The 14,608-nt window shown below is 41.5% G+C and overlaps 2 protein-coding genes across 7 annotated transcripts in view; one reads left to right on the forward strand and one right to left on the reverse strand.

Annotated features, from left to right (window-relative positions):
* Positions 1-14,519, forward strand: part of AKT3 (AKT serine/threonine kinase 3) — a 397,863-nt gene extending 383,344 nt beyond the window's left edge. For all 3 annotated transcript variants that reach the window (XM_027122450.1, XM_027122451.1, XM_027122452.1), the window contains 2 exons: positions 2,513-2,615; positions 8,980-14,519. In XM_027122450.1, the coding sequence (XP_026978251.1) occupies positions 2,513-2,615; positions 8,980-9,065 (189 nt within the window). In that variant the 3' untranslated portion in view covers positions 9,066-14,519. The remainder of the gene's footprint in view (positions 1-2,512; positions 2,616-8,979) is intronic.
* The window catches only part of SDCCAG8 (SHH signaling and ciliogenesis regulator SDCCAG8), a 261,979-nt gene continuing 261,508 nt past the window's right edge, over positions 14,138-14,608 (reverse strand). For 2 of the 4 annotated variants that reach the window (XM_027122442.1, XM_027122449.1), the window contains one exon: positions 14,138-14,482. Coding sequence is in view for 1 of the 4 variants with exons in the window: in XM_027122443.1 (XP_026978244.1) it covers positions 14,431-14,482 (52 nt within the window). In the remaining 3 variants the exon portion in view is untranslated. The remainder of the gene's footprint in view (positions 14,483-14,608) is intronic. The other 2 variants (XM_027122445.1, XM_027122443.1) reach the window with 1 other exon arrangement.

The raw sequence follows: 14,608 nt of genomic DNA on the forward strand, positions 1-14,608 counted from the left end.
AACTAGAAATAGAACTACCATATGACCCAGCAATCCCACTACTGGTCATATACCCTGAGAAAACCATAATTCAAAAAGAGTCATGTACCACAATGCTCATTGCAGCTCTGTTTACAATAGCCAGGACATGGAAGCAACCTGAATGTCCTTCGACAGATAAATGGATAAAGAAAATGTGGCACATATATACAGTGGAATATTAGTTAGTCATCAAAAGGAACAAAATTGAATTATCTGTAGTGAGATGGATGGACCTAGAGTCTATCATACAGAGTGAGGTAAGTCAGAAAGTGAAAAACAAATACCGTATGCTAATGCATATATGTGGAATCTAAAAAAACGGTACTGATGAACCTAGTGGCAGGGCAGGAATAAAGACACAGACGTAGAGAACTTACTTGAGGACACAAAGGGGGGGAATGGGAAGCTGGGATGAAGTGAGAGGTTAGCATTGACGTATATACACTACCAAATGTAAAATGGATGGCTAGTGGGAAGCTGCTGCATAGCACAGGGAGAACAGCTTGATGCTTTGTGATGAGGGTGGGAGGGAGGCTCAAAAGGGAAGGGATATGGGGATATATGTATAAATATAGCTGATTCACTTTGTTGTACAGCAGAAACTAACACAACATTGTAAAGCAATTATATTCGAATAAAGATGTAAAAAAAATAAATAAAATAACATGAATTAAAAAAAACACATTGGAGAATAATTTAAAGATTTTTGTCTTATTTAACATAAATTTGGTGACAGTAACAGTGGAAAATGCATTGAATGATGCCAGTTGTGTATTTGTTTCTGTAAAATTTTTATAAAATATACTAATTTCTGTCACTCTGTTTTCCATTTTTCTATCTGAATGGTATTCATCAGAGCACATACTCTGACTCCATGCCCTGAGTCTGGGCTTCCTATGTTAAAAAGAAACCTGTAGGCTCTCACCTGTGAGGCTGGAGCCCTGAGAATCAGGAGCCCCCTCCTGGTTCCAGTCCCTCCCAGCCAGTCCCTTCCCAGGTAGCGGAAGTGGAGGCTCACATGGCTCAGGCTTCTGTCATCTCCAGCATCCCAAGACTTTCCCCCATCCCATGCCTGCTGCTGGTCAGAGGCGAATGAGTCCAGTTCTCTCAACCCTGGAGCAGTTACTCTTAATCTTTGGGGTCATGGTTCCTTTTGAGGAATGGGATAAAATCTATGGACAAAACGTTTGCACGTCACTTCGGGGGCTGCCAAGAACCCCTGTTCCAGAGGGTTTCAAGTAAGCAGAGTTATATTTCTTTGCCGCCAAGTATAGAGGCAGCACTCAATCTGTGATCTATGTAACAACTGTGTTGGTAACAACTATGTTATCAAATTGCACTTTTAATAATAACCTGTTCAGCTAGGCACCGGGAAGAGCTAGAGAAAGCCAGCAAGGTTGCGCTTTTCCCACCCTAGGAAGAGCCTACATTTTGTTTCAGCCCAAATCCATCGGTTTTGTATATATTTTACTAGGAAAAAATATTAGGACAGACTTTTCAGTATCCTCTTCCCACCCTATTTTTTATTTTCTGCTTTTTTTTTAACATCTTTATTAGAGTATAATTGCTTTACAATGGTGTGTTAGTTTCTGCTTTATAACAAAGTGAATCAGCTATGCGTATACATATATCCCCATATCCCCTCCCTCTTGTGTCTCCCTCCCACCCTCCCTATCCCACCCCTCTAGATGGTCACAAAGCACCGAGCTGATCTCCCTGTGCTATGCGGCTGCTTCCCACTAGCTATCTATTTTACATTTGGTAGTGTATATATGTCCATGCCACTCTCTCACTTCGTCGCAGCTTCCCCTTCCCCCTCCCCCTGTCCTCAAGTCCATTCTCTACATCTGCGTCTTTATTCCTGTCCTGCCCTTAGGTTCTGCAGAACCTTTTTTTTTTTTTAGATTCCGTATATATGTGTTAGCATACGGTATTTGTTTTTCTCTTTCTGACTTACTTCACACTGTATGACAGTCTCTAGGTGCATCCACCTCACTACAAATAACTCAATTTCATTTCTTTTTATGGCTGAGGAATATTCCATTGTATATATGTGCCACATCTTCCTTATCCATTCATCTGTCGATGGACACTTAGGTGGTTCCTTAAAAAACTAAAAATAGAACTACCATATGACCCAGCAATCCCACTACTGGGCATATACCCTGAGAAAACTATAATTCAAAAAGAGTCATGTACCACAATGTTCATTGCAGCTCTATTTACAATAGCCAGGACATGGAAGCACCCTGTTCTTTGGTTCTCAATTATTCTGTTTCACATAATCCCTCAAATATAATATAGAACAACCAGGTACCTACTGTTCTGTGTTTAGTCTTGACTGTGAAGCCAAATACCACATCTACCTTACACAGTCACTGAGCAGTCTAGCCTCTTGCACTATTCATTTAGTATTTGCTCTCTAATTTTATCCTAGAAATGAATTTTCCTAAACTGAAGTCTGTTAACAGTACTCTTTTGCTTCTTACAGCTTGTACCTCCTTTTAAGCCTCAAGTAACATCTGAGACAGACACCAGATACTTTGATGAAGAATTTACAGCTCAGACTATTACAATAACACCACCTGAAAAGTGTAAGTAAATCTAGAAGGAAATTGATTATGTTCTAATGCAATTGAAGAAAACAGCCTATTTTTTTAACTGGATATTTTCAAGGTCAAATTCCACAGTGACTTATTCTGTTCCATTTAAGAACATGGGGTTTTCAATGTGGAAATATCTAAATACAGGTAGCTAAGAGCAAAGTATTTTTGAGTAAAAAAAAATTATATGTGGAAAAATTGTAGAGTTAAGAATTATAGACTAAATTATAGACTAACTAGCCCTTCCTTACTATTCTCTAATAGATTATTTTGACATCAGCTGAAAGGATTCTGAAATGAAGACCTCCCACATTTCCCACTGCTCATTCAGACACAACCTTCTAAATTTTGCTAATTCTGGTCTCCTGCTTACTTAGTAGTTTTTAAATTCACTTTAAACTGAATCACTCTTTTTTACTTAGCTGTGTCTTAAGCAGTAATATCTGTGAAGACATAATTTGGTTTGCTAGTAATTTTTGATATTATAAATTAAATTACATATCTATTAAAGCTATACATTCATGCACCACTTAAAATCATTCCACATATACTAGTGTGTGCCCTACACTTTGGTGAAGACATTTCACTTAAAGGGAAGAAAAGGTTGTTATATAATTTATAAACATTCTCATATGCTGACAGAGGTCTGTATTCTGTCATCATTAGTTAAGGAGTAAGGATAAAATTGAGTTTCAGGGACACATTTGGATAGCTAAAAGATTTCTTCAATCACACATCTTTTGGCTCACAATAACATCATTTTAGTTTTTTTTCTCCTTTTCTTTTTTATTATATCCTTTCCTACATTCCTTCTCCTCTCTTTTCTTTTTAAAAGGCAGATTAGGGGCTTCCCTGGTGGCGCAGTGGTTGAGAGTCCGCCTGCCGATGCAGGGGACACAGGTTCGTGCCCCGGTCCAGGAAGATCCCACATGCCGCGGAGCGGCTGGGCCCGTGAGCCATGGCCGCTGAGCCTGCGCGTCCGGAGCCTGTGCTCCGCAGCGGGAGAGGCCACAACAGTGAGAGGCCTGTGTCCCGCAAAAAAAAAAAACAGGCAGATTAGTTGATGATGCTGATTTACCAGGGCCTGACAAAAAGAGAGACTATGAACACTGTGAAATGAAAAATATAATTATGTGTGCATATGCACTTTTCTTTCTTTAGACTTGCAAGAGGTTAAGAGCCTCTTAACTTTCATTTTATAAGGGAAGAAATTAGAACCCAGAGAGAAGCTGAGCTTCCCTAAGTCCCGCAGTTAGTGTTAGCTATAGTCACGAGCAGCAGTTAGAGCCTGGCCGACAAGGCCCAGGTCAAGCTGTGAAAGGGCAGCATGTTGAAGCACTGCTCATGGTCTGTCACCAGTGGTGGATGAGGGCTTCATTGCTAGAATCAGAATCTCTGAGAGTTGAAGATGATGTTAGAAAGCCTGTGGAGTTGTGGGCAATCAGCTAAGGACCGTCTAAGTAGGAGCAGTGGACGTAGCCTTGACGTGGTTTCCCCTGGCCCGGCGCGGGCTGTGGTGATACAATTGTCTGAAATTCTGGGCAACACCACTGAGTTGTTGGACTGGCCTAGGAGTGCTTCCCACCATAGAGCCTCATCGTTTGGATATAACCTTAACTGTAATCAGACCACATTGTTCCCCTGCTTCAAACCTTCCAGGGGCCCCACTGCTGCACTCTAAATCCAACTGCTCACACTGGCTGCACAGCTTTGTCACATCTGGTCCCACCCTGCTCTCAGACCTCATCCTGTCCATCTTCTCCACAGTCCCTGGGTTCCAGCCCCACCTTGAACACACTGTCCCTCACTGTGCCTTGGGACTGTGTGTTTACTCTTCTTTGCCTAGAATTCTCTTTTCCCAGACATATGCATGAATAAATTCTTACTTGTCCTTCAGATCTCTTTAAATGTCACTTTATCAGAAAGCTTTCTTTAGCCTCCCGACCTTAAGAACAGTGCAGTCCATCAGACCCCATCACCACCTGCCCCCGCCAGTTCTCTACATTGACACCTTTACTTGCTGGTATTCTTCTGGTTAATTTGTCTCTTTGTTTACTGTTTCTCCAGCTTGAATGCAGTAGCCCTGAGAAGAAGGATTTGGTTTGTCTTATTCACTGCTAACCCCAGCTCCGAGTTAGGTACCTGGCTCAGCGTAGGTATTCAATGAATATGTGTTAAATGAGGAAATAAACAGATTAGGGCGAGGCCTGGTAGTTTCAGGGCCAGAAGGAGGCCCGACTCTCTCCAGACAGTGCTGTTGCCCATCACAGCCCAGAATTTGTGTTTGGCTTACCTCCTCACGTGATTTCACAGGGAGCTTTGGGAGGTTAAATAGAGCTTTTGGTATTCGTGGATTCTAATTCTTAGAACAAACTAAGTGTGCTATTTTGAAAGTCATAGAAATAGGTAGGCTGTGTAAATAAATGCAAAGCCATGAGTGCCTATTTTACTCCAAAATGTTAACAGTAAAATCCCAGTGTAGAAGAGAATGATGGGGTTGCAGAAAGCCCTGGACTTAGACCCTGCTTTGTGTCCTGGCTCTGCCCCTCACTAGCTCTGGAATGTGACAGGTCAAAGGGGAGTGCAGGGCTGATAATTTCCAGGAGCCCCGTCTTTCCCTTGTGTGTGCCTGAGAAGCCATCTCTTTAGGAAAGGCACCCAGAGTTCTCTATAGGTTTCAATAACCCTATTTTTAATTTTATTTAAGCATCAGGTTAACCAATCCACAGTGTTCTTTGTTCTGTGACCCACTAGGTGAAGGGTGATGGTAGGTAAATAACTAGCAAAAAAGAGTGGACATGGGGCTGCGGATGGGGGAGGGACCACTAAACTATGCTGCTAGCAGTGAGGAGTGGCCCTGGCCTGATGCTGGGCCCTAGGTGGCCCCAAAACGAGCATCCAGCAAGCATCGTCTAGACTGACAGCGTGTACCACAATCTAGAGGCAGGGGGACCCTGTGGACCTGCCAACTTATTTTCCAATTCAGGATTTCTAGAGAGAAAAATCAGGGGAAGGAGCTCAGCAGGTGGGCTGAGGCCAAGGTGTGGACACCAGCAGCCTGTCCTTTGCGGCTCCCAGCACCAGGCCACAGGGCTGGGCTCCTGCCTTAGGCAATAGCCTCAGTAATTGTGGACTGCAGCACCCGGGTTCTTCCAGGGCACAAGGACAGTGTTTTTTCTTGGATTATCCCTGGGTATATCCTAAATTCCCGTAAGAGGCAGATCAAAGGAAAATCTGTGAAGCCTTGAACTGTGATTACATTTAACATAATCTTTTCTTCTTGCAGCTTTGAATAGTGTTGCTGGTGAGAGACCACTGCAGCTCTCAAGCTGCTAAAAGCACAGAGGTTTTGTTCATAAAAACCCACAGTAGGACCATTAAGTTAGCGATTGTCTTCCCACTTGCCACCTTGCTTTTATAAAACAGAAAGGAGCTATTTTTTAGAACAAATCAGCAGTTAGAAAGGCAAGTGTTCCTTTTTTACAAACAGCTGCAGTAACATGCCAGATTTTCCTCACTGGTGTTAATTAATTGAACAGATTTTGGAATGTGTCGTCTTGCATTATATTCATTAATGGTCCTCTGGCTTCCTCTTAGAGGAAAAGAGGATTTGTTTGAGCTCCTAGTAGCTTTTGCTGCCATATAATTACTTTGGTTAAATGTTCTAAGGAAGTTAGGCAACTAATGCTGCCTGGATCCAGGGATTCAGAGGTAGAATGTAGGGTTGATCACCCTGTTTTCTTTTCCCGCATGTGTGCTATTTGGGTTTTTTTTCATAGTTCATGTCCATCATCATCACTGTTCCCTCTGAACCTTCCTTCAGTGCAGGAACGTATTTATATCCGTTGACTGGGTGTGAAGGCCTGGCTGGGGCAGCCGGCTGTCCTGTCAGCTGTCACTTGCATCCAGCTCTCCTCCTTCCACAGCCCCGCTGGCCTGCGCAGCACTGAGGGCCCAGGGGAAACCCTCATTCCTGCCCCAGCACCTTCCCAACTCACAGCTCCTCTTGGGGCCACGATCAGAGACTTGCCCCTCACTACTGCCAAGCTCAAAAGAACAGGAGGGAGATGGAGTGAGAGGGTGATATAATTGACTTTAAAGAAGATCCAGATGCAGGGGCCCTCGTATGGTCATCAACAAGATTTAGATTTACGTTCGGAAATGGGATTAATTTGTTACTAAATTGACAGAATGAAGATTCTCTTTTAACTTTCAGCTGACAGTGCAGCCTCATAGCAATAATACTCCTTGGAAAGGAAATTCAACCCCTCCTCCTGTCGAGAGCCAGGCTGCCCTGGGCTTCAGGCCTCCCTGCCCTGGTGCGATGCCTGGTTGCAGCCCAGCGAGCTGGACAAGCCCTCTCTGGCGGACAACACCAGGCTTCCCACATGTGCTGTCTGTTCGCTGTGCAGAAACACACCCAGCAAAACAAAGCTGCTAGCGGGGAAAACTATTCCTTTGAAATGTGATTGGCACGTGTCAGAGTCTGAACATTAAGATTTCAGCTGCCTTTCCCCTAGAGAGTTTTTATAGAGTTTTACAGAGGTTTTATATGCCATCCACAGCTCCTACCATCTTTAGTATATCTGAAAATACTGTGGAAGGTGTTTGACCTAAAAGATGGTTTGCTTGGTACCTAACTGGTATTTTATAAGGAGGCAGAGATTTCCCCAGATCGCAGTACTATCTGGAAATGAGGACTATAGTTTAAAAGGTCTGTTTGCAGGAGGGAAGTTTACACAGAGCAGGGAGCCTCAAATGCTACTTGTGAGATTGAGTCCCACCTAATACAGTGATACTTTCTGGTACATTCAAGGCTACAAAGTTCGGTTAGCAACTTGATCCCATTTCTAGAATCTTCTATTAAAAATAGAATGCTGAAAAGAACAGTGAGAAAAGAGCATGAATGTTTGTTATTCTTCAGAGGCATGCAAAGCATCATCCTTTTTGTGTAACAGGGTCAGTGCCCGTGATGCAGTGGGGTCTGACCTGTATTCCTTCTCCTATTACATGAAATTGATGCTCCCTGGAGAGGTTGGAAAATTAGAAGAATTGGTAATGTACTTCCTATATGAATTTGAGGGAGTGGAATTATTTTGCTTGAAGAAGGTTGGGTATTTGAAAAACTCTCACTTATTTCCTGTAGCACAGCATATGACCAAAGGCACTGCAAGTGGAGCAGAGGGGTTTAGTGGGGTGAGCCCCGAGGACACAGGGAGGGACTTTGTGCACAGCCCAGAACAGGTGCACCGGGAACGTTGTGGACTGAGCGACTGAATTCATGACACATGTAAAGGAAGAGCATTCTGACACTGCAGGATTTTAATCATCAGAATAGTTATAGGAAGAGGTTGGGTGATCCTTCGTAACCTTTCAAATGCAAGAAAACAGGGAAGAGGAAAAGGGAGGAGCAGCTTAAATGGAAGTCGTCTCTTTCCATGCCTTTCAAGTCTCCCAATTTGTTTCCTGATGAACTAATACTTAGATGCTGGCCTCTTTCCCTCTCTTTCCTTGACTTATTCTCTTTAGTCTACTTTAAAGTTTTTTTTTGTTTTTGTTTTTGTTTTTGTTTTTTTGCGGTACGCGGGCCTCTCACTGCTTTGGCCTCTCCCGTTGTGGAGCACAGGCTCCAGACACGCAGGCTCAGCGGCCATGGCTCACGGGCCCAGCTGCTCCGCGGCACGTGGGATCTTCCCGGACCGGGGCACGAACCTGTGTCCCCTGCATCGGCAGGCGGACTCTCAACCACTGCGCCACCAGGGAAGCCCTAAAGTTTTATTGTAGGAAAATTAGGAACAGTAAGTTAAGGCAGGTATTAGATGTAGAATAAAGAATGTAAAATCTTAAACATGTAAATCAAGGGCTCAAATGAAATGAAATCCTAATAAGCTTTATTTTGCAATCACACCTAAAGCGCCATGAAGAAGAAATACAAGCATCTGAAGACAGATTGATACTGGATTCTAGGCAGATACTTTGGGTGCCTTAGGATTCTTTGACTTTGTAACTTTGACATGCATGTTTTCATGAAAGTAAAGGTTATTGAAGATCATTTGTTCCTTTTTATTTTTAAAAATCTTGTCTTCTTCAATAGTTTTTCAGAGTTTGAGCCTTGAGATGTTAGTGTCTTGAAGGAGATGATTGGATAGTATTATTTCTTCATAGGTCATGTGTTTGAAAGTGAGAAAGTTTTTGAAATTAAGTGTATCCATCCTATGTTTTATTGATAAACACAAGTTTCTGGGAGCTGTTGCCTCCATTAATCTTTATTATGTTAGGGATTAGAACTATATAGACCAGAGATTATGTTGCAAAAAATTAATGCAAAATTAAAATAGCTGTTTCCTGCCCACAGATGATGAGGACGGTATGGACTGCACGGACAGTGAGAGGCGGCCGCATTTCCCTCAGTTTTCCTACTCTGCAAGCGGACGAGAATAAGTCTCTTCTGCTACTTCACTGTCATCTTAGATTTATTACTGAAAATGATTCCTGGACATCACAGCAGTCCTAGCTCTTACAAATGCAGGAGCACCTTCAGACATCCCAGACCAGTCCAAGGTCTTCACCCCTCGCCGCCTTTCACCCACATGAGAACACACATATATGCAGACATACTCGACTTTTGTTTTTGCATGAAATTGTATCTCAGTCTAAGGTCTCATGCTGTTGCTGCTACTGTCTTACTATTATAGCAACTTTAAGAGGTAATTTTACAATCTTTGGAAGTCATGAGCCCACCATTGTTCATTTGTGCACCAACTGTCATCTTTTGATCTTTTAATTTTTGTTTTTCCCTAACAGTGAAGGCTAAATGATTCTAGGTATATTTTTTAACTTTCTAGATGATAAATCAAAAACTAATTAGACTAAGAAGATTTAGTTTATAATTCAGAACAAGCAATTGTGGAAGCGTGGTGATGTGCATATGCAAAATTTTAGTAAAGCATATCAGATCAGTGCGTAAAATAGGTAGGTATCAGTAAGATCCTACTGGAATTCATTAGGAAGCATTTGAGAGAAGGAATGAACAACTATTAAGATAGATATATACATTTATAAATTTAAATTCGTATTCGATACTGCAGAGGAAGCCTGATATTACATGTGGATGTCCAGATTTCACAGGCAGTTGTTGGCAAAGGAACATTGTTCGACCAAGGAAGGAAGCATATGCACAGCAGAGTAGGTCACTTAAAGGGTCTATGATATGATTTGCACCAGAGAGCGTTTTATTTCCCCTGTTCTTGGAAACCTTTTTCCCTTCTTGATATTATCACCTCTGATGGCTGAAGAATGTAGACAGGTGTAATGATCCTGCTTTTCACCAAAATTTGTACACCAAGGTAAACAGGTGTTTGCCTTATTTGTTTTAATTTTTTACTTTCAGTTCTACGTGAATTAGCTTTTTCTCGGATGTTAAAACTTTGAATGTCCTTTTATGATTTTGTTTATGTTGCAGTAGTATTTATTTTTTAGTGATGAGAATTGTATGTCATGTTAGCAAATGCAGCTCCAACTTAACATAAAACAGACTTAACTGCAGTTTCTTTTGACCCATGTGCAAGGAATGTACACGCCGATGAGAATCATGCACTTTTTCTCCTGTGTAAAAACAAAATTTTGATGAGGCTCTGAAATTGTACATATAGATTAGAATTTGGCTTTGGGAGAAGAGATGCTGTCATTTAACCCCTTGGTGCTAAAAATGAGAAATCCCCAACTATCCATGCCAAGGGGTTGAAACAAATGGGTGTTATATTTGCTCTTTTGAGAATTGAAATATTATGACAGCCTGGCAACATAATGTAATGAAGAAAATTGAGACCTGGATGATAAGAAATGAACTTTACTCGGCAAAATGAACACATCTCAAGTATTTACGAAGTGGGCAGTAAAGGATAAGGACCTGGTGTGTTTATTCTGATCATGGTACATTTATCACTGAATTAAGCCATCAGGGAAAAAACAAAACAAAAAAGAACACCTCCAACTTTTCTTTTTCTGTATATACTCATGTCCTCAAATTCCGACACTTCTCACTGAAAGGGGACATGTATGCAAACCTCATCTTTCTCTTTCATTAATGATGATCTTCAGATTAAACCCTTTGGTGCTAGGAGCTGACATTTTCCAAAGCAGCCTATGAAGTCCAGGGGGCTCCTGACTCCGTGGAGCCATCGTGGAGATGTATTTTAGTTAAACTATCTGACAGCTCCCAAATGGAAGACTGCAGCATGACGTAGTGTTATGATTGCATTGTATGAAAGAGCAAGTGACTTTCTAAGTAGGATGAATCATATTCATATGCAGATGTCTTAGCCTCTTGACGCTGGAAGTGTGGGTTTACAGATATGAAACCACTGCTGGCAGTGGGTGGACCACTGGGACTGACAGGGGGTTAAAGGGCATTTTACTAAGGCAGCTAAGACATATTCAGACATAGATTTTATCCTAATTTTTCATATTTCTACCTGAGTGAAGTTCATCCTTAGTACTGAGTAGGAAGTTACAGTAAAATGGTAGTTCATTCTTACTTACACATATAGCTCAACTTTTTTTTTTCACTTGGAATTATGTTGAATGTTTCACTTTGACAAGAAAGTAGACTAGAAGGTATGTCCTGTAAGTTGTCTTGCATCCATTATATAAAAAAGGAACAGGTGAGAGGAAGAGAAGAAAGCTGAGACTGGCTGGTGTTCAGAGCATTCATTTCTTTAGAGGGAAAGTACACCATACACTAAGCACACAGATAGTTTTGGGGTTTCCCCCCCCAAATCTTAAGGTAATTTCCATGACCTTGGCCAAGGACACTTCCTAAGGATTAATGACAGCGTTGACTGTGCCTCAGGCTGGCCACTCTGCACAGCTGGCTCTCTGTCCCCAGCTGGTGCCCGGGGCTTAGTCCCGTATCCCCTCCGAGATTCTGTTAGCGTCACACAGGGTGTGTTGTTGGCTTTGATTTTTAAGAATCCCTTACTTTCACTCCCTGATCTCAGTCAGCTGGCATGGAAAAACAATAGAAAAACAGAAATGTGTGTAGAAGGAGATTCTAAAACTTCCCTCATGTCTGCCCATAGCTGAAGTTTCAGATTCTGGTGGACGGAAAGGCCTGGCCCTGGAGTCACTCTGTCAGAATAGCAGAAGTTCAGGCTTTGCAGACTCCTTCCTGTACCAACTTCCTTGAAGTCTGCCTCTTGCCATGATGCAGCCATCTTGGAGGAAATTGGCCGTCTCTGCTTGGACCTTTGGCAGGGCTGCTCACAGCTTTGCTTTCCACACTAACTACATAGCATTATTCCAGTGTTTTCCATTTCCCATACCTGATTTCCAGCTTCTTAAAGCTGACTGTTCTTGCAAGGGCCACTTGCTTCTCTTAGAGTACAAAGTAAGGGCCTTCCTTACTAACTGCAGGGTCTTTCTATTACACCTCAGCGTACACACTTTGCTGCTACTGTTTGTACTGTGTCTACAGTAGAACTCCCTTATCTTGCTCCTGGTACTGCATTACAGGCAAGCATGAAATGTAAAGTATTTATTTAAATAAGAAGAAAACCTCTAAATTGGTAATTGAATTACCTCCCTGTAGCTTTATAGTTTGTGACATTTCTTGACCTTGCTAGTTCTTTCATTAGATCCGCGCAAGATCTAGTCATCTGGTTAAGGATTTCAAGCAGACGCAACTATGAACCCAAGAAACTGTATTACTATTACTGTTGGTCATACTAAAACTGTTTATTTCCTTAAGTATATGACCCACAAGGATGTGAAATAACTACAAGAAACTGTTTTTGTACACTGTACATCCTTAGTATTTTTACACGTATATGATAGGGATGCACATTATTTTCCTTCGTACAGACAGCTTAAATAAAGCACTATGTCAATCTGCTACTTCTCTGTTTATTGTTGTTGGATGTGGTTCCGTAATCTCAGAAAATTAAATATTATTCTTTTCTAAAAAAAGATGAATAGCGTCACCTGGTATTAACCCATTCTATATAAAGTGTGACAGGAAAGTATGTACATTTCTTGTAGCTCAAAACACACACAGGATTTATTTTATTCAATAAAATGGCAGTAATGCAACTGTACAAACTTTGATGAAGGGCTGCTTCCAAAGGGGGGATGCTGACTTCCCAACAATGGGCTTAGGAGAGATCTGTGAAGCTGGAGATAGAATAGGTATTTTTTGAGATTTGTTAAGCCCCTAGTAGTCCTCCCACCAGGCGGTTTGGACCCAGAATTCTTAAGGAATGTAGCTCGTCAGTAATGTCTTCCTGATAATGTGTTGCGCTGCATACTTCCTTTCTTAGAGTATATTTTTAAAACGTCGTGGCAAATTAACCAACTGAAACGTGGGTCATAGATGGGTAGGATGGTTGGACTACAGTCTGATTTACCTAGGGTCATTTTTCTGATTTTACCTCATAAACCTAAATGCTATTGGAGAAGCTTGGCTTTGCTCTGTGACTAAGCCAGATAGAGGAACGGCTTTGGGACCAAAGTTGGTCAAGCATGTTATGTGTATGTCACACAGCCAAACTGGAGGGCATTCTTACATGTGCTCTTCTCTCAAAACCACTGGGGTGGACAGATCCAGGAGGCTAACATAAAGTGACCTCTATAATTCTTTAAAGGTGCTATTTTTAGAATATTGTGTAATTTATTTCCTGTTCCTGAAACAGAATTAGGGACAATTAATATATCTTATGTGACAACCTTTATGTCTAGCACACTTGATGAAATCAAAAAAACTTCTGAATCTGAATAGAAGTTCTATTCTTTCAGGCTTGAACCTTGTCCATGCTCGAGAGACTCAATGGTCTTAGCGGGTGTATCATCCCACCGCCTCCAGAGCCCTAATCCACATCCTTCTGAGAGGCCATGAAGAGGATGTGATGTGATGTGATGATGATGACAGATCCGTGCCAGGGAGAACAGCCTGAGGTCAGGGACTTGTCCCGACTGCAGCCTTGCCCTTAGTGTTCCATTGTCATCCTCAAGGACAACACAACACTTTCAGCGCCCATTTTTATTACTTTAAAGCACTTGAGGGCTTCATTGTGAATAGTAGAAATACTATGTTAAACTAAAATGATGATCTGTGTACAGATGTTTGATAGAAGTAAATTTTGTAATTTCACTGAGTACATTTTTAGCCTCCTCTCAATTACTGCATATTGAAGAAGAAACATGACACCACCAAGCCAAAGATGCTTTTTGTCTGTTTTTGTTGTTAACAGAGTGGAGAGGATAATGCCTAGTGCTTCCTGGTGTCTTCTGACTGTGCACAAATTAGCAGGATGATAAATAATGGAGTCTTATGGGATGTTGATTAAAAGCAAATAAAGTTGAAGGATAATATATATAGATCTCTCCAAGAGGGAAAGAAACATGAATGGCAGGAAAAAAGGTTTGGTCCTTAATACCCTTTAGCCTAGTTAAAATATGTGCCTTTTTTTGGTGTGTTTTTTTTTCATCACTACAAGATAAAAAGGAAACATTTCAAGTCTTCAAAAAATTCATTTATTGAAATTCACATGTGTAACAAAGCATACAAATGAGCAGATATAAAAACATAATAACTTCGAGCCTTTTCTGAAAACATACACCAGGAGGTCTCCTCGTCTAGTGTCAGACTTCAGCTCCAGCCCATCCATCCTGCAGGGACCGCTTGGCAACGAATGTGGCGGTGATGACGCAGCCCGCCGCAGTCTAAGGTGGGGTCCACTGGGAAGGTCGCGGTGCATTGTGGCATATTACGTATAAATCAGATGAATGTAAATATCTCTTTGTAAATCATTTATTTCACTGTTTCATCCAGGTCAGCAATCAGATTGTGGCATGCTGGGTAACTGGAAAAAATGATAATAAAAAGTAAGTTTAAATAGATCATGTTCTTCAATGTGATTTGTCTTCTCACTGGTTTAGTTACCTCTTTCTAAGTTTCTGTAAAAAATTCTTATGCAAAAATTATAGAA

The sequence above is a fragment of the Aethalodelphis obliquidens genome, unplaced genomic scaffold (genome assembly GCF_003676395.1).
Source record: "Aethalodelphis obliquidens isolate GAN/ISIS:26980383/991018 unplaced genomic scaffold, ASM367639v1 scaffold24, whole genome shotgun sequence".
Classification (NCBI taxonomy): domain Eukaryota; kingdom Metazoa; phylum Chordata; class Mammalia; order Artiodactyla; family Delphinidae; genus Aethalodelphis; species Aethalodelphis obliquidens.